Genomic DNA, 19,203 nt, shown 5'->3' with positions numbered 1-19,203 from the left:
ATAACAGAAGAACAGCCTAGACACAGCTCTGTCACTCACTAGCTCTGAGACCCAAGGAAGTGAGGGCATTTCTGGGCCTGTTCCTTCCTGCTGCAGTGGAGGGAGGCAAGTGGCTAGGAAGACAAGGGAAGAAGGAAAAGGAAGAGGGAGAATGAAAAATAGGAAAGGGAAGAAGAACAGGAAACAATCAATGTCAGAAGGGAAGAGGATTACAGCTGATTTTAGGCAACTTCCAATGGAAAAATTAGTCTGATTTGTTGGTACATATTCCTAGACTCTTTCTCTTTAATATTTTCCATGTTGTTCCTCCTTTAAACTGGCTTTAGATCCCTAAGAAGTTGTCTTCCATATTTTACTGAAGTATTCAATAATTTGTTTTCTTGTACAATCTGTAAAAGATCCTGCACTCCTAATAAGAGAAATGATACACAGGTCAAGGTTGAACTTCTACTCAGGCGACAACATACATATCTGGGAAAACTCAAATAAACCACAAATCCATCATCAGCTGCTAAGACAGCCTTAGCATATTCACTCACTCTGGGACACGTCCAAACATGTCTAAGAATTTGGTTGGGAAAAACTACTGTTGAAGATGAAATAAACATTCATGGTTCAGTAAGAGCTGGAGAATAAATCACCTTCCATTCACATATGTCTCAGTTAATACAGATCTAAAGAAGTCCCACGTACTTTTCTCTAGGTGGTTTGCGTCACCTAGAGAAAACTTTCATGGCCACTGTTCTCTCAGATGGGTGGATGCAGGACCAGACAGGGAATAATGTATCGCCAGCATCAAACTACAGCCAAGACAAAAGGTACAGAGGAAACAAGACAGCAACACTTCCAAGCTCATACTGATGGGAAAATATCTATGAGAAGTCATACCCAGTGCGAAAGTTTGTGATGATGATTTTCTTTTTAAAATGAAATTGAACATTTAAACTGCAAAATATGAGGAATGAAAAATCCAACTGTCAGATGATAATACATCTATTTAAGAGTCCACTCACTTAATCCCTGAAGGTCACCACGTTTACTTGTAAGAATCACATTGCAGCTATAAATCAAATACTCACAATAAAACCACCATTAGCAAAGCATCCCTCTGGTCTATCTTTTCCAACCATGTTGATCCAAGTTTATAATCACTGTTTTTATACGAACTCAAGACATAGAAACATTAGCCACCCCCAAACCCCTACCAGAGCTGAAGGTGGTTTTTTAATGCCACCATTTATCCAAAGCTTGGACCCAGGCTCTGGAAGTCCCAGCGGTAGCTGGGCTCCTCCTAAGTCCCTCCATTCTTTGTTTACAGCTACACAGGATTCACGTCATTTGCTCTCTCCTTATGATTTGGGTGAGCAAACAGAACGTAAGAGACAGTTCAAATGTTCAGGTAGGCCCAGGATGCAACCACAAGAAACGATAGAAGGTCGCCACGTGAACCAAAACTTGTTGAGTGGTTGGCAGTTCATACCAGCAGTGAAACTGGCAGGTAATCTTTGCCTTTCTTTCTTTTAAATTATTTTTTTATTTTTCAATTACAGTTGACATATGGTATTAGTTTCAGGTGTACAACATAGGGACTAGACATTTATATAACTTGCGAGGTAATCACCCTGATAAATCTAGTCCCCATCTGACACCATACATAATTATTACAAAATTACTGTATATATTCCTTATGCTGTACTTTACATCCCCATGACTATTTTGTAACTACCAGTTTGTACATCTTAATGCTTTCCCCTTTTTCACCCATCTCCCCAAACCCTTTGTCACCTGGTAACCCTCAAAATGCTCTCTGCATCTATGGGTTTATTTCTGTTTTGTTTGTTCATTTATCCAATCTAGAGCGATTCCACACGTAAGGTGAAATCATACATTTGTCTTTCTCTGTCTGACTTACTCCACTCAGCACAATACCCTCTAGGTCCATCCATATTGTTGCAGATGTAAGATTTCATTCTTTTTTATGGCTGAATAATAATCCATTGTATTCTGTACCACTCTTCCTTATCCATTCATCTACTGATGGACACCCAGGTTGCCTCCATATCTTGGCAATTGTAAATAACGCCGCAATGAACATATGGATGCACATGCCCCTTCGAAGTAGTGTTTTGAGTTTCTTTGGATAAATTCCCCAAAATGGGATTACTGGGTCCTTCTTTGTCTTGTGTTACAGCCTTTGTTTTCAAGTCTATTTTGTCTGGTATTAAGTATTGCTAACGCATCATTTTTTTTTTCCATTTCCATTAAATATCTTTTTCCATCCCTTTACTTTCAGTCTGTGTCTTTTGATCTGAAGTGAGTCTCTTGTAGGCATCATATGTAAGGGTCTTATTTTCTTATCCATTCAACCAACCTTTGTCTTTTGATTGGAGCATTTAATCCATTTACATTTAAAGTAATTGTTGATAGGTATGTAGTTGTTACCTAATACATGATTCTTATTATCACCTCCTGTTTACACACAGCGGGGACCCCTGATTTATCAATGCAGGTTTGCCCCCCCACCCCCAGCAGCAGCAGCACCAGCACATCGTTCAGTCACTGGTAGTGTGATGCTGACCTCACTGCCCATATCTCCTCCTTTCTGCCCAAGTCAAGTCGAGTTAAGGTTCGGAAAACCCCAGAGAGAAGCCCCCAAGCCCGCAACCCCCTGAGACATCCCCCATGCAGAAGCAACTCTTTCTCTGTAGTAATCTAGCCACACACCCTGCTCTCGCATTCTCTATGTCACCTAACAGTTATGCTTTCTCCTGAGGGAAGAGTGAACCCGGGGGTGAAACGGGACATTCTGAAGAGGTTCAGAGTGAATTAGCAGTGGTTTTAAAAAACTATGAGTCAGCGTTCCTACTTCACCTGACGGAATCCGGACTCTAAGTCGAAAGTACACAAAGGGCATAAAAGCCTGAGTGCAGGTGGCCCAGTGACAGCATGTCGCATTTTCTGAAACCCAAGATCACTGTGCGGGTAGACTCACCTCTCCGGCGTTGTGTAATTAATGTCATAAACACCGCTCTCTGTAACTTCACACTTCTTTTTTGGTTTATAGAAATGGTTTTCATACCCACAATCACACTGTCCTATTACTCATTACCTTCCCACATTCTGCAACGCAAGAGTACATTTTCCACTGGGGAGGAAAAAAAATATTTAACTCCCACTTCATTCCTCAGTTATATCAAGTACAGAGAGAAATGATTATATTTGAAAATTTTCTTCATTGTTCACCCCAATTCCTAAGCACTACTCTTTTTAAAATAGATTCTTTTGCTTCAAAACATTACAAAAATAAATCTCAGTCTTCTCTCTTAAAAGATAACAAAAAGATCTCAAAATTTCAGCTTGCCTTAATAGCTTGATTTTCAAAGAGAATTAGCTTTAGTTATCGTAACTATGTCTTTCATTTCATTTATACTCTGTAAAATATGTCTTCTTTCAAAGGCACGAACAGACTTTTTAATTTAAAGATAAACCCCATTTGAATAACCTATAATTCACAAATAGCATTTGCGCTTAATGTAGAATGTTCTTTCACCCAAACACATTGAAAATATGAGGGTGGGAGTGGTGGGGGGAGAGAAACGTTAGGCCTGTTTATGGAAAAGGAAATTGAAAGAACTCAAGTGTGTCACATGATCACCTTATCCCCTCCTATGACACAGACAAATCATTTCCTTTCCTACCAAAGCTTCTTAAAATTACAGAAAGCTATTTCATCTTTGTTGGCAAGAGTCAAAAGTTATCAAGTCAAAAGAAAAACTTCAGAAAAACCTATTCACCCCGTGATCATACTTCTTATGCTTTGCAATTAAAAAAAAAAACAAAAAACTGTTCTTCAAGGAGCCGTTTCCAATTTCCAACTAGAGAATGACGGCACAAAAGGCTCAGACATTACTTAACCATGAACGTGAACTTAACCATAGAGGCTAACTTCAAATAGTCCCCAGAGAGACAGGCATAAACCCAGCCAGGGTTCTGCCTCCAGAATGAGCATGCAAAGGCCAATCTGAGCAGTGAAAACACACCAGCTTCCCCATTTAAATGGAGAAACTAACATTTTCTTTAATGAAAATCAATAAACTAAATCATAATAATCCTAAAGAAAAACAAATCAAAGTCTATTGACCACTTCGGCAGTGTTATACAAACTTTCCATAAAACAACGGTCATAGTACAAGATCTATTATTCTCCTTTGGGACTACATTTGTCATTATTTCCTAGCACTACCTGGCCACTGAAGCCCTTTTTAAAGAAATAATTCAACAGATTAATGGGTCTCATTCATGTCTCTATCCTTATCTTTCCTTCAAATATAAAATATTCTTATAGCAGGTTAATATGCAATGTTTCACATTTATTTTGTTCCTCACAAAAAAATGAACCTAGCACCCCCAGTTTTTAAATGTCTTCACAGAAATAAACAGGGATTGGTTTCTCTTGGCCTTCTACATTCAAATTCTTGTTTTTCCCATTATACTGGTATGCAGACCTTTGCTCTTCATCACCAAACTCTTTTTCATCTTTAGCATTTTCAGGGCTCTCCATCATTACATCTCTTCAACTACAAAAAGAAAGGATGGCAGGGGAGGGGTAAAGAGGAGAGGGGAAAAGGGAAAGAGGAAAGGGGCAAGAAAAGAAATCACATCTCTTTCTCCCCAACTGACCTTTTGCTTCTATCCCACTTCAATCTGAATTACTGATTGGGGAAAGACATTTCCTCACTTCAGTTCCATTCCAAATACTAAGCAGGTTCAAGTACGCAGACCTGCCTCATGCTTCTTCACTTTTCCTAAACCAGCTGGGAACAGATGTCAGTTACAAGGCGTTCTTTTTTTTTTTTTTAAATCTGATCAGCAACTGGAGAAGATGTGACAAACCTCTGCCTCAGCACTTCTCTCTAGGAAAGTGGGGCGGGGGGGTGGGGTACAATGAGGAGTCTGGGCCCCCAAAATGGCAGACACTTAGGTTTCAAAATAATAAATAATAATTATACAAACACATACATATACATCACATACATATGTGAGTGTCTGTATAGCTTAGAGGACAAATAAGCAATCAGAAATGGGACTACGGAAGGAATCTAAGAATTGCATGCCATTTGAAGGCCCATACAAGCCCCAAAATGCCACGGAAAGTGCTCATTTTATCTTTTGTCCTCCACACTAATTAGACCCTGAGTGAATCTTGACAATAAGCCAGAGCAGCTTGTAGGTCTAGAAGTTCCTTTCCAGCCACCGGGAAGAATCGTGACACACAGCACTCCCGACAGCCAGTTGAGAGGCCTAGCTGGCCCCACCCCATCTTCCAGTGGGGGGGGCGGGGGACAGGGGGACGGCGGGGGGAGTACCTGGATTCCACTCACTGCCTGCTGAGGACAGAAGGACTTCATTTGCTAAACAGCCAACCCCAGGATAACACACAGTGTGTGAAAAGGCAGTTCATACATAGGGTGAAATGAACAGAATGTACAATTTGTTAATTCTGTATGTGTTCACAAGAAATTAGTAAACACAACTGCTACAATCCAGAATAGATACTTACTAAATTTTGAGAGTATCTACTATCAATACACAGATACTTGGGCAAGGTAGTGTGCTTTCTTCTTCAGTTAATACCTAATAGTCCTGATTTAAATGTAAGTGATGTGAAAGTTCAAACTGCTTCTGGAAATATAAACAGTCACTGACTCAGGGCACAACCTTGGGAAACACAAGAATGAAACCAGCCCCAGCCCTTCCCTGAGGTTATTCTTCACTCTTGCCTCGAGGCCATATAAACAAGTGCCCCCACCACCACCCTCCTCCACCCATCATTCTCCCCCGCACTTCAGAAGCCAAGGGAACATGCCACCACGTAAGCAAACAGTCCCTACACACCTCAGCCTTTTGAGTACAATCAGCAATTCTTGGCTGACTTCTCACCTCATCCCCACCCCAGCTCCAAGCACTCAGAGGTCAAAACAGAAGCTCAGCCATAAAGAGCTCCTTCGCTTTCTCCTCTCAGGTTCTGTAGCTGCCAAGGAAACCTCCAGAGAAAGCTGAGCAAGTCTCTGCTCCACGTCCCAGGGTGGGGGTGGGGGTGGGGGTCCTCAGTGTCACTTGCCATAATCCTCTTTTCCTGATTAACTCCAGCCCTGCCAAGAGACAAAGGCTATTTCTAATCTTTTCCTCTTACCTACTTCCACGCCTCTGCCTTTTTCTCTCTGCAGTTGACCTCTAGATGACAGGCGTCAGGCAAGACCTCTCCCCACGCCCTTCCTTCCTACAGATCTTGCCTGATCCTGCACAACTGGCCTTTCTTTCCAAGCTGATCGCCTCCGTGAGCTTGTTGCCCTTTTCCTGAGATTTTGGTCACTCCTATCACCACTACCTGAAACTGAGGGTCCTTAAGACTGATTAAATTCACTTTTAAATCCTAACTCTAGAAATGATATCCTTCTCCCTATATATACCCCTCAGAGACCTAACCTTTCCCCTGGATGACCGGCAACCCGCAGGCAGCAGAAGACACTAGCCTGGACCTGACTAATGGTCACCTGGTCCGGACCTCGGGCAGCTAAAGATAACATCTTGACCTAAGTTATGTTTCAGCTCCTGAGTCCGAAGGTGGAATGACCCCCTGGCTACTTTCCCATGAGACCATCCAGACGGATGCCAGAGAAAAAGCTCAGAACTGTCCTCAACACCTGAAGAAATGATTCATTCGCCTTACCTCACTTCCGACCAATCAGCAACCAGCACCACTCCAGACTCCTAACCCCGTGTCTGTGACTTTACCCTATAGAATCTGTAACCCACACGCCACGGGGGAGGGCAGGCTTTTGAGCATTAGCTTCCCGTTCTCCTGGATGACGCCATTCATCATGAAAAAGCCAGTATTTCTCCAGTGCAGTTCTCGGGTTTAGGGTTTGGCCCTACCCGCGCCAGGTGGACGAACTCTTTCTAGAACATCCCGACTGGCATAGAGAGACCGCCCCCACCCTTAACCTTGGTGCTGTCTCCTCGACATGCTGCCTTCAGTCGAGTCCTCGATCACGTGTCTCTCCCGCCCTTGCCTGTCCCCTTTGCAATCCACTCTCCAAACCACACTGTAAGAAGGAGCTTTGGGAGGCGATGGAATTGTCCTTATCACAACTGTGGGGGTGGAAGCAACCAGAAATGAGGGAAGGCCCCAAACGGAACACCAACTGTAACAAAGAACCTTGCGATATTACAAGTGAGTGACATAACCACGCTGAAGAAAAGAACCACCCAAAGCGACTTTGGAAAACAAAATGTTTACTGTATACTGTGAGGCTACAGGGAACAAATAAAGTTTGTGATCTAGTTAGTAGTAGACCAATGACAATTCTTTAGTTTTGATAAGTGTCTTATAATCATGTCAGGAGGTTAGGGAAAATTGGGTAAAGGGAACATGGAAACTCTGTATTATTTCTGCCAACTTTTCTATGAGTTAAAATTATTTCAAACTAAAAAGTTAAATGAAGATGCTTGCTTCCATTTAATAGTGTATAGCTACTACACGAAATAAAGCCAGTGTCACAGGATACGCCTCATCCATTCCCAACCTTTGTTCCCTTCTGCCTATACTGTTACCTGTGACCTTTGTCTCTGCCAGGGTTCTTTCAGCAGAATTTCATTTTCCGGTCGTCCTTGCCTCTCGTGGACCCCAGAGCACTGCCAAGAGCGGACTTCTCCCCGGCTCACTGGCTCTTCCCCCTCTCCCCTTGTGGGTCCCTTTAGACTCTGACGTCGACCTTTGTTCCAAGGCAACCTCGGCAACTCCCTGGTCACAACAATCACATAGATTCATAGAACTCATATATTTCTACGTTCAGCCCTAATTCTACCTTAAGAGCCACCTTTCCAACTGCCAGTTATAGATTCCACTTGGCTCTCCCAGCTGGCTGTCAAACTTACCCAAAGACCCTATGTTCCCGCCCAACCTGTTGCTCCTCTAAGTCCCAGCTGTGTGACATCAGTGACACTCAACTTTCTCGAGGGAAGTATTAAAAACCTGCGGGCAGCCTGTCACACACTGTGCAACAGACACTAGTTCTGCAGGACTTACTAGGCTTTTCACAAACACCAGACATAAACACAGTAAATGCTGGATTTTTCTGCACTGAGCAGCTTGCTTTCAGACAGGCTAGCCTCTATTAAGCAACGAATATTATAAATCTCCGAAAAGAGGGATCCAATAGTTCCCAAATTTTGATCTAACCACAGGCCATTTTTTCCTGAGCCACGAATACAAACGCCAAAATGATTTCCACAAAGGCTATACCAAGTTTTGTTGTCGCCATTATACATTAGTTACTTTGACTGCATCCTGTCCACTGCCTTTATAAATATTTATTAGCTAACATCTAAGGTGGCAAAAGGATGACTTCTTTCATACAAATTTCTGTGCTATTGATTATTAGAAAGTTTAAACTGTTTCCCATATAGCTGGCTTGCTAGGTGTAAAAGAAATATTTATCCAGTGAATGATGAATGAATGGATGCATAGAGGGAGATGATGAATCTCCTATTTCTGCAGGTCTATGAAATAACTTACTGACCTACACTCTTGTCACTTAACTAATAAGCAAGAGCATACAAAACCCATCCATCCAGCTCCCCAAAATAAATGGACAGATCCTGGTGAAGAGAATGAGCTTTTAATGTCCCAGCTACGCAAACACAGACAATAGGTGGGAGGGCACAGCACCCCTTGCTGCAGTTCCAGACAGCGTCAACACTCCCTTTGCTCCCGGGCTTCCTTGTGTTGGAAAATTTTTCACCTAAAAACTGAGGATCACGGCATATACCCAAGCCCAGAAATAAGGGGAAAGAGGACTGACACTTAGGTAGTTAGAGGGAGACTTGTCATAATCAAACTCACCACACAGAAAGCACAGACAGCTTAAAAATTCAAACAAGGAGTAGCCAGTGGTCGGATCATTTCAAGGAAGATTCCAATTTTTTTCATCCCACAACCAGACCGAAGACCTACAACTCCAGCCAGGAGACCTACCCAGCCAAGCGGTCGGGACCATGTTCGGAAGAATAGTTTGTGATCATGAATTTCCTTGTCACTGAGTATCTGGATTTGAGCAAGGGAAGGAAAGAAGCTGAACAGCACTCTCGGGGGGGGGCGCTGGTCTTACCTTGTCCGTCACAGAACCCGTGGGCTGAGGAGTGAGCCTTGGTCGCCATCAGAGTCAGAGGCACAGATGACCCCCCAGGTTAGAACCAGAGAGGCAGGCGGAAGAGCTGCTCAGACCAGAGGCATCGTGGCACCATCCTCACCTGAACTCGCCTGACCTCTGCAGCCCCCAAACGACAACGGAATGACGCATGTGCACAGACACAGCACTTCACAGTGTGTAGCACTTTCCACAAGCAGCAGCAGCAGCGGCGGCAGCAGCCGCCTTGGCTGAAAGTCAGATCTGAGAGGACTCCAGCGTCCCCGTGCCCTGCCGAAGACAGAGCTCTCTCCTTCTACTTGGGGGGGACGGTCAGAGAAGGGGAGACCACAAAACCGTGCCTCCCCTGAATCCTCAGAACCCTTGCAAGTCAGTTTTCCCCAAGGGAGCCCCGAGAATATCAAACTCTAAGTTTTGAGTCCCAGCATTAATTAAAAAATCAGTCAGTAATTAACATGATATGGGAAACAATATATATAATAATATATGCCTCTAGCTGTTTTGAGACAGAGTAGAGGAGTGCTCAGCTCAGCTTATGGCTGACTCACACGTTAACAGCAAGAAAGTGGTCCTCAAATATAGGGTTTCCCACAAAAGACAAATACAGGGGTGATAGTACATCCTGAGGACTAGTTTATATTGTTCCAGTTGCCTACACTTCGATTACTCTCCTTCACTTAACCATCTCACTGCCCTTGGCACTCTCTCCAATCTAAGCTACACCTTAAACTGGGAATAATAAATGCAAATCTCTAGTTCCCTGATTTTAGTTCATCTGCTTCTTTTACCTTGATGAATCCAAATGCTCAAAATTTAGTACGTTTTTAACTATCTCCCTAAGGTTCACAAATCTGTAAAATTCTTGGAAACTGTAACAAAAGATCCAAATCACAGACCAAAGGTGTCATCGACCCAAATTCAATCTAACTTTCTGGCGGGATTCCTACGTAGCGCCAATACTCGGAAGTCAAACCACATAAAAAAGCAGCTTAATTCCCCATCCAAGGAAGAACAATTCTGTATTCAGCTAGTGTCTAAACACCTGACCGCTCTAAAAACCAAATCTGGGCAGTCTTGTGGAAAGAGCAGACAGGAAGAAGAAGAAGGTGAGGCATGAGAAAGGTGAACGCAGGACGGGTGTAGAGACCCAAGCTGCAAAGGCCAAAGAGTGAGGTACATGTCCAGCACCCAGGTCTTCACTTTGAGCACCGCTGTCCACTAAAAGGCACCGGGGCTCCTGGAGAAATGGCTGGTTCTGGGATTGGGCAGGAAAAACCCAAAATGAGCCTGGAGCACCTTGCGATGCCAGAAAAGAAGAAAGTGCTGCAAAACACAAAACACTGACAGGGGCAAGTCAAGGGGACAGAAAGGTCAAGAGAAAGAGCTCTCAACGGCCACAGCTGGTACAACTGAGCAGCAAATAAAGCAGCACTGGATTATAATCCAAAGTACGGAATACATGTCCACAAGTGCTTATTGATATAAACGACTGAAATGATTGACTAAGTGGGGAAGAGCAGGCCAGTCTGCACAGGATTCCAAGTAGCTTATGTAAGAGCCCCGCCCTTATGGAGGGAACGAGTAACTCCCACTCCTTGGTGACTTCCTCCCAAAGAGGACAGTATGGAAAGGGGAGAGAGAAGAGTGACTTTACAGTAGAGAAGCCTGACAGACACAACAGCAACCAGGTGAGCAAGGTCAACATCAACCGTGGTAAGTCCTATGGATGGTATGTTCCCTCGATGCGACGGTAGAACAGCAGGTTATCCCAGAAACATCTTACCCCAGCCTACCCAGGAGAAAAACATCCGACAAATCACAACTGAGGGACATTCAGGGACAAAATACCTGACCAGTATTCCTCAAAACTGACAAGGTCATAAAAAACAAGGGAAGTCTAAGAAACTGTCCCAGCCAAGAGAAGCCTCGGGAGACATGGACTAAATATGACAATACCCTGGGTGGCATCCTGGGACAGAAAAAGGCCATTAGGTGAAAACTGAGGACATCTAAGTAAACCATGGACTTAGGTTTTTTTAAAAAGTAAGACAGGTAATGAATAGCTAAGAGAGTGGAGGAGTATTAAAATGCAAAGAGGGGAGTTGAGACAAGCAGGTGGGTACTACAATCTCTTTACTTCCAAAGAATGTTCGCAAATGGCACTATAAACAAGAAATAATTCCTAAAATGTTTAAATAACAGCTCTGTATATGTGGAGATTCATTCTCCATTTTATCCTCTTCTCATTAAGCTGCCTTAAGGTCAGCCACTGACTAAAGCAAACGACTTAGCAACCTTTAAACCAAAGTTTCCTAGAAACAGAATATCCAAAAGTTTGCTTTCTGCATGCTTTCTGGAGTCACAACCTGACTGCCAGCGTCTTCAGCAACCACAGCCAGCCCCAGCCTATGGCCAGAGATGATACATGATTATGTGGTTTCTCTTTCTGCCCAACGGTAAGCAACAGGACGATTGCATTACTGATTGTTTAATATGTAAAACAACAGCCTCTAAAAATTAGGTCCATCCTAAAGATTTGGTTGTATGGGACACATGGAAGAAAATGAATCGCTAACCTCTCTCACCATCCTTCAGGTACCTCCTAACACGGCCAGTCCGTCCTTCCACGACAGCAATGTAACTGGGTTTTGCCATTCCAAAAATCAGCAGCCATACTGGAAACTACTGTTTCCCTGTATAATTTCCCAATCATACAAGTATTCTAAAATCCACATAACATCACAAAGCCAATGTAATCAATGGCCCACACACAGGAAAACAGAGCAAGACACACCATTTTACTTTTTTAAATTGTGGTAAAATACACATATAAAACTTACCATCTTAACTATACACATTTAATTTTTATATGAAAAGTATACAAAATAACAAAAGCAATAATGCTACCTAGTATTACCAAGTGAAGACATGCTAAGGAATAAAAAACAATTAGTTGAGCTGTCCCCAAATGTAGGCTGAAAATTTCTTTAAAATCTGTAAAGGGCAATTTGTAAATACACATATTATTCAAGATGTAGACTTCAGACTTCTGAATGAAAATATATACACACACACTAAACACCCACACGTCTTAACAACAGTCACTTGCTTCAGAGAGGTTCAAATCAAATTGTGTTTTTTCCTAAAATATCTAACTAAGGTGCCTGGGGAATATTTACAACCAGATATCCCACAATCATTTCAAACACCTTCAGCTGAAGTCGCCATCTACTCCTGTAAGAATGGACTCCCCTCTTTCTATCCTGTGATTCTCTCATCACTCAAAGTAAGACTTTCACCTGCAGCTCTTCTTTTACTAAGTCCTGTCCATTTTCCTTGGCAATGTATTTTATGTCTATCCTCTTTTAACCCCTGTCAGGCCTTTAGTTTTGGACCATGTCATCTTACACCTAGACAGATATTATACCCTGTTCTCCATTCCTCCATCCTCTCATTCAGAATTCCCACATTAACCTTTCTAAAACTCCATTTTAATCATATCTATCACTCTCTCCACTAAAAATCCTCGAATCACCTTTCAAATTAAGTCCAAGCTCTTTGGCCTGACACCAACTGGAATCCAGCCACTGTTTCTCTGCAGCCCACAAGTATTGTTTGCAGACGCACGTTTCTTCTTGGGCCATACCATTTCCTGACCTCGAATCACACACACACACCACCCGCCCCCACCGCCCCCTCCATCAGCCGAGTGTGAAGAACCCATTCCTCAGGTTCCTCTGAAGGGAGACGGGTGAAGAAGGGGCCAGGGATTGAGAAGTACAAATTGCCAGTTGTATAAAGTCACGGGGATGTCACGTACAGCATAGGGAACGTAGTCAATAATATTCTGATAATGACGTATGGTGTCAGATGGGGGTGCCAGACTTAGCCGGGTGATCATTTCGTAAATTATGTAAACGTCTGGTCACTATGTTGTACACCTGGAACATAACATTGTATGTCAACTATATTGGAAAATCAATTTAAAAAACAAAGTGAATTAACACCAAAAAAACAGAGTGACGTAGTTTTGAGGTGACGAGGGTCTGACTGAAGGAAAAGAGCATTCTTGGGTTATTTCCAGGGTGATGGTACCGGTTCCTTATTACACCTCATTTCTAAATGTACGGCCTTGTCCCTCACGTGGCTGAGGCTCCAGAGCTCCTCTAGGCACCAGGCATGGGTAGGGTCGCCTGGAGTTCACACATGGAAAGGAATGCAGCTTCCTCTTAAAGGGCAGCAAAATTTCAACTCACGAAACAAAATACCTCAATGTCTCCCTGACTGTCCTATGAGCCTTTCTCTTAATTTCAAAGACTCTGCCTCCCAGTGAAGCCTAACCAAGGACTGGCTGTACTCTCCAGCGCTCTTTGCCTAATCCCGGCCCTCCCCACCTCCTCACCATGTTCTCCCACGGACTGACAGCTACACATGGCCCAGGCTCACAGGCTGGACCCCACAGGCGGCTGAGCAGCAGCGTAAGCAGCCCCAATTCCCAAGCCAAAGGGAACTAGAGAAAAACAGGAATGGAGAGACAACTTGGAGAAAAGTCAAAGCAAACGTGGGCTAAGTCCTTATCATGCTGTCGTTGTTTACCCATAGCCATCTATTTCTCTAGAAAGGTGAGCAGCGGCCCTTTCTTCAGGGAAGAGGAAGGGAGGCAGCCCTGGAGGTGGGAAAGGAGAGGCCATAGGCCGGCTGGCTGCGAGGCAGGGGTGCGGAGCCAATACAGCATCCTAAAGGTCCAGAAGAGACAGGGGACAGGGCTCCCCAGCAGCAGCCCCAAGAGTGGTTAACGTCCATTCAGAACTGTCCCTAGGGCCATGCGAACTGTGACGCCATGCGAACTGTGCAGGTGTACTTGTCACCCTTTATAACAGGTGCTATTGTTTGTTTGTCTTCTTTCCCTGACTGCATCAGTCAGAGCCCCAAAGTCCACTTCAAAAATGCTCTCCAAAGAGCAGGTATTGACTAAATCGTAAACGCCTAAGAGTTAGAATTATGACGGAAAGCTACGTCTCCTTTCACACAGCACACAGCCTCCACTTCCTCAACTCCCAAGATCCCTGCGGGCCTGGAGTCAAAGGGAGACGTCCTAGCTCCCAAGCCAACTCCCCTGTACAACCACTCTTCAGACACCTGGAAATTGCTAGAAGCCAGGAGGTCATGAGGACCACTGATTTTTGGCTTGGCAATGATCAGTTCAGGTCGACCCAAGGCATTAAGCAAGGAAATGAGGGGGGAGGGTTGGAGGAAAATTCCCTTGTCTGCCAGAAGGTACTTTAACTTTAGTCAATCCTGAGAATACAGAAGTAGAGACACAGGCAGGACGTTTTTTAGTGTTTTACTATTTTATGGCAAAAACTTCCATGAAAGGACGCTGACTGACTTCATGAGCCTCTTTACCCCGTACCTCCTGAAATTCCACAAAGACAACATTAAAAGTACTTGTAAAAAGATAAAAATAGGCAAATATGTAGAGACAGAAAGATTTGTGGTTGCTTAGGGCTGGGGGGCTGGGAGAACTGAGATTGATGACTGAAAGTTATAGGGTTTCTTTCTAAGGTCATGAAAAGGTCCTAAAATTGGCAGTGGAGCTGATTATGCAACTCTGTGACTAGACTAAAAACCATGGAACTGTACGCTACAAATGGGGTGAAATGCTTCGTATGTGACTTTTATCTCAATAAGGTTATGAAAAAAAGTGCTATATGCCCAAAGGACAAGACAGTGAGAATGGATTCAATGCCATGTAAGTCACCAATAAAGCTTTGGGAAAAGGAAGAGTGGCAGCTAGCTCAGCAGAGTTGAGAAGTTCGTTACGTCCCAAGGTCTTGCAGGAGGCAGCCGCAGAGATGGAGGACGGTTAGTCCTAGCAAACTTCAAAGAAGCTCAGGCCTGTTAAAAGGAAGTGAGGTGGGGCTGGAAACACGGATGAATGGAAGTTAGTACACAAAGCCCTTGTGTGATCCCCTGACCCTCTGCAGCCTGGGACAGCTAGAGAAGAGCAAGAGGACGATTCTCTGGATTATCCAAGCCATGAGGCTTGGGGTTCAGAGCCCAACAGGGAGGTATGAAACAGAAAGCCTGCCCTTCCATTTGTTCCACCCCGAAGGCCACAAGCCAAGATTATTCCCCAGGCAGGAAAAGGGATGGGTCTCCTAAGAAAAGAACGCTCCAGATGCTGACTGTGGGATCCTTCAGTGAAGAACCCCGCTCCATGAATAATCCCAGAAAAGCCCCCCTCAACAGCTAGAGCTCACCTGTGCAGGCAGAGCTTCCAACCAGTTTTCCACAGCGTCATCCTGAAATAAGATTGCCAGACCTGTGGGAAAGCCTCCAACAAAGAGACCAAAATAAACCAGAAAATAAAACAACAGAGGACAGGGCTGCCGCAAAGAGCAGAAGAATATATATACATATAATTAGTGTCCTCAGAGAAAAAAGAACAGGAAGTTATGAAGAAGCACCCAAAGGACAAGAAGGAACTTTTAGAAATAAATATTAGTAATTCAAATGAAAGATAAAACAGGCTAAAAAAAATAATAAAGCCAAGGACATCCCCCATAAAGCAGCACTAGAAAAGAGATCCATACAATAGGAGTGAAACGGTATGAAAATTAAAAGTGCAATCCAGTTAGTCCAACATCTGACTAATTAGAATGTTTCAGAAAGGATATTATCAAAGAAAAATACAGGACTGTCTCGTAAGACTAAAGGAGCCAAATCTTGGATTGAAAGGGCCCTCACAGGGCTGCCAGATAAAACACAGGATGACACTTAAATTTGAATTTCAGGTAAACAATGATTAATCTTTTAGTGTAAGTCTGTGCCATTGTGTATCTGGGTATCTTGAATTTTTTGTTTGCTAAATCTGGCTACCCTCTACCTCTGACAGCCCAGCACATCAAATGAAAAAAGTCCACACCATAGCAGAATTATAGACCACCAAAAATGTAAGGAGTGCAGCAACCAACCAGGGCGCAGGCTCACTGTGCCCAGGCACTGCCTGAAGAGCTTTGCATGTGTTAACTCGTTAAATCACACAACAGCCAAAGGGACACTCGGTGCCTCTGCTTCCAGACAGAAGGAGCCTCCCCGAGCCTGGGATTTAGACAACCCATTTGTCTAGAGGACTAACGCGCAGTCGTTTTTTTTTTCTTTTCGATCTCACAAGGAAGTTTTGTTTAATTTTGGAAACTGGCTGAGTGAATGGGAATTACGGGAAAGAGACAGGAAGGGGGAAGGTGGTGTGTGTGTGCGGATCACAGCCTCTACCCCGGGGTGCCAGAGCTTCCCGATTCCCGCTGCACAGATGGTACAGGTTTGGGGAGGTGCTCACAAGTGCCTGGAAATCTTCAGAAAAGTTAGGTGTGGACGACGTTCAAGAAAATTTTCCATGATGGAGAATCCACCCATCTAGACTCCATGGGAACGCTGAGCTGCTCAGCCTGCAGCTGGGTTCGGTGGGTACAGGCCCAGCTTCCATCTGGACTGGGTTCCTGCTGTCACTCAATTCACAGGGTTGGTCCAAGGGTGAGAGAGTCTTCAGACTTTGGGTTTTAAGAGAGACGCCTGAGGGGGTGGCCGGACAGGTCAGTGCTTAGAGCGCAAGCTCTTAACAAGGTTGCCAGTTCGATTCCCACATGGGCCAGTGAATGGCGCCCTCCACAACAGCTTGAGCTTGGAGATGGGCCACCGGTGGGCGACGGGTTGGCTCCGTGGTTAGAGCGCGGTGCTCATAACACCAAGGTCGCCAGTTTTATTCCCATATGGACCAGTGAGTAGCAACAGCTTGAGCGTGGAGCTGGGTCGCCAGTGGGAGGCTGTTTTGCTCAGTGGTTAGAGCAAGGTGCTCATAACACCAAGGTCGCTGGTTGAAGTCCCACATGGGCCAGTGAGCTGCACCCTCCACGACTAGATTGCAAACAACAACTTGCCTTGGAGCTGAGCTGTGACCCCCACAACTAGATTGAAAAAACAACGACTTGACATCCTGGAAAACACACTGTTCCCCAATATCCACCAATAAAAATAAAAAAGAGAGGGGCGCCTAAGGGGTAGGCAAGGCCCTGAGTGGGAACAAGGTCCAGGACATAGATACAGCTTGATTTAAACCTTTTAAATATTTAGCCATATGGTATATACCTTTTAAATATTTAAATATTATCGTTTAAATATTTCATTATACCTTTTAAATATTTAGCCATCTGGTCTCCATTTGTACTCTTGCCCCCAAGCCCTGCAACATAAAGAGCAGGCCTGGGAACCGTCGCCATCGCCACCATCATCGTCATTATTTTATATGTTAGGGAGAGAAAGTTTAAGTATCTTGTTCAAGGACATATGGCAAGTAAATGGTGGAAGATGGAACAGAACTGACCTTCTGCCTCCACACCCCAGGCTCACAACCTCTATCAGAATAGACAGTCGGGAGGCAATAGCTCAGATGAAGAAGTCCAAATTTAGCAGAGTAAATATATTTCTTAGAAATATGAAAGTCAATCACAGAAGAACAGATCAAAGAGTTGAAATTAACTGCCTACAGGAATGAGGACTGGAAACTACTGTGTGTTTTTTTTTAATCTATGTACATGTATTACTTTAACAAAAAATTAAAATTGTTAAAAATAGATAAGTAACCATCTTAACTACACATCTATTTCCTCAATGTAAACAACTTAAAAATCACTCAGCTCCTCAAGCCTCATTTCTTCAAAAACGCGTAAAACACACTCATGGCTTTTCCTAATGCAAATGAAAATCTGTCACAGTAAGAAAAGAGTTCACTAATTGTAACCCTTAGGGCGTTACTGCATTTACTGTGGTCCAAAATTGTTTACAGTGAAATACAGCAAATCCCATTATTTGTCAAAAAAATGTTACATAACTGAAAACCCAGACACAGTCATTTCTTTATTGCAAAATTAGGTTTCGTGAATATTCAGAAGAACTTTTAAATGTATTTTTCTTTTTTAGGTCTCTTTTCCCCAACCTCAATGCATTTCGAAGACCCTTACTCAGTGAGAGTTAAAAATAAAAGGAAGAAAAAAACAGGATGGAGAAGAAAAACTTTCAGTATCAAACTACTTTTCAATTATCTCTATTCCAGAAAAGTACACAGCTTTTAAATAAAATTATTTAATTTAGAAACAGTTGAACTGTCCCATTAAACTTACCAAATCTAATAGCACACATAATGAAATGTTAATAAGAAGTCCCCCTTAGACCAGGACCAATATTAATGAGAAATTCCAACCCAGAGAGAATTTTTTGTGTTTCTGTTCAAAAGGGGTGGGGGGTACAGAAAGAAAAGGCTTGCAACCTAAGACTTGACCCCAGAACAAAACCACGGCCTCTGAAGAATGTAGTCCACACAGCCTTTGATGTCTCTAGCTAACGAGGCTGCCCATTTTCAGATGTAAGGTCACACAGGGATGGGACCTTGTCTCCCAACTTGTTCTTTTGCTGGTTTGTCTTCACATGCTCTACTCCTCAGCCTACTCTATCTTCTTCCCATTCAAAGCCTCCTGAAAACACCTCTCGGATTAATCTCCACTGGCTTCAACCTGTCCAATTTATCTCGGTCTTTTCCGCATTTATGTATTCTAATGTCTGGTACCCTTTCGCAACATCTTGAGGGAAATGGCTGGCAAGTATCAGCAGTGTTAGGAATCTTTAAGAACCAGCAGTCTGAGGGCTGGGGAACCCTGATTGTCTACTCATTTCTACGATTCAAATACTCCCACTACGATGCCTTTTGAGACAGGTTAGTTGGCGCTACGTGCCTTTTGGAAAATACCATGTTAAAAAATGATTCTACTCGTTTGCAGCCGACAAGGAGACACCAACCACCACACAGAGCAGAGGTGGCTGGGCATCCAGAAGATTCTTACTCCTCTGTAAGAGGCCACCAATACAGGCTAGGATTGGGGTGCTGTCAGCTAAGCAAACTGGGGCAGTCCAATTTGGGTCTATCTTTAGTGACAATTTA

At 43.6% G+C, this 19,203-nt stretch overlaps 1 protein-coding gene across 18 annotated transcripts in view; it reads right to left on the bottom strand.

Moving 5' to 3' along the window:
- ZNF532 (zinc finger protein 532) overlaps window positions 1-19,203 on the bottom strand; it is a 96,421-nt gene that overhangs the window by 54,587 nt on the left and 22,631 nt on the right. Inside the window, exon 1 of one of the 18 annotated variants that reach the window (XM_033087895.1) lies at window positions 9,171-9,311. The exons of the other annotated variants lie outside the window; for them this stretch is intronic. Coding sequence (XP_032943786.1) covers window positions 9,171-9,219 — 49 coding nt within the window. The 5' untranslated portion in view covers window positions 9,220-9,311. Of the gene's footprint in view, window positions 1-9,170; window positions 9,312-19,203 lie in introns of those variants that run through there. 18 annotated transcript variants of the gene reach the window in all.

Source organism: Rhinolophus ferrumequinum, chromosome 19, assembly GCF_004115265.2.
Source record: "Rhinolophus ferrumequinum isolate MPI-CBG mRhiFer1 chromosome 19, mRhiFer1_v1.p, whole genome shotgun sequence".
In the NCBI taxonomy this organism is placed as follows: Eukaryota; Metazoa; Chordata; class Mammalia; order Chiroptera; family Rhinolophidae; genus Rhinolophus; species Rhinolophus ferrumequinum.
Note: the sequence above shows the minus strand (reverse complement) of the source record. Positions and strands in the feature narration are given on the sequence as shown.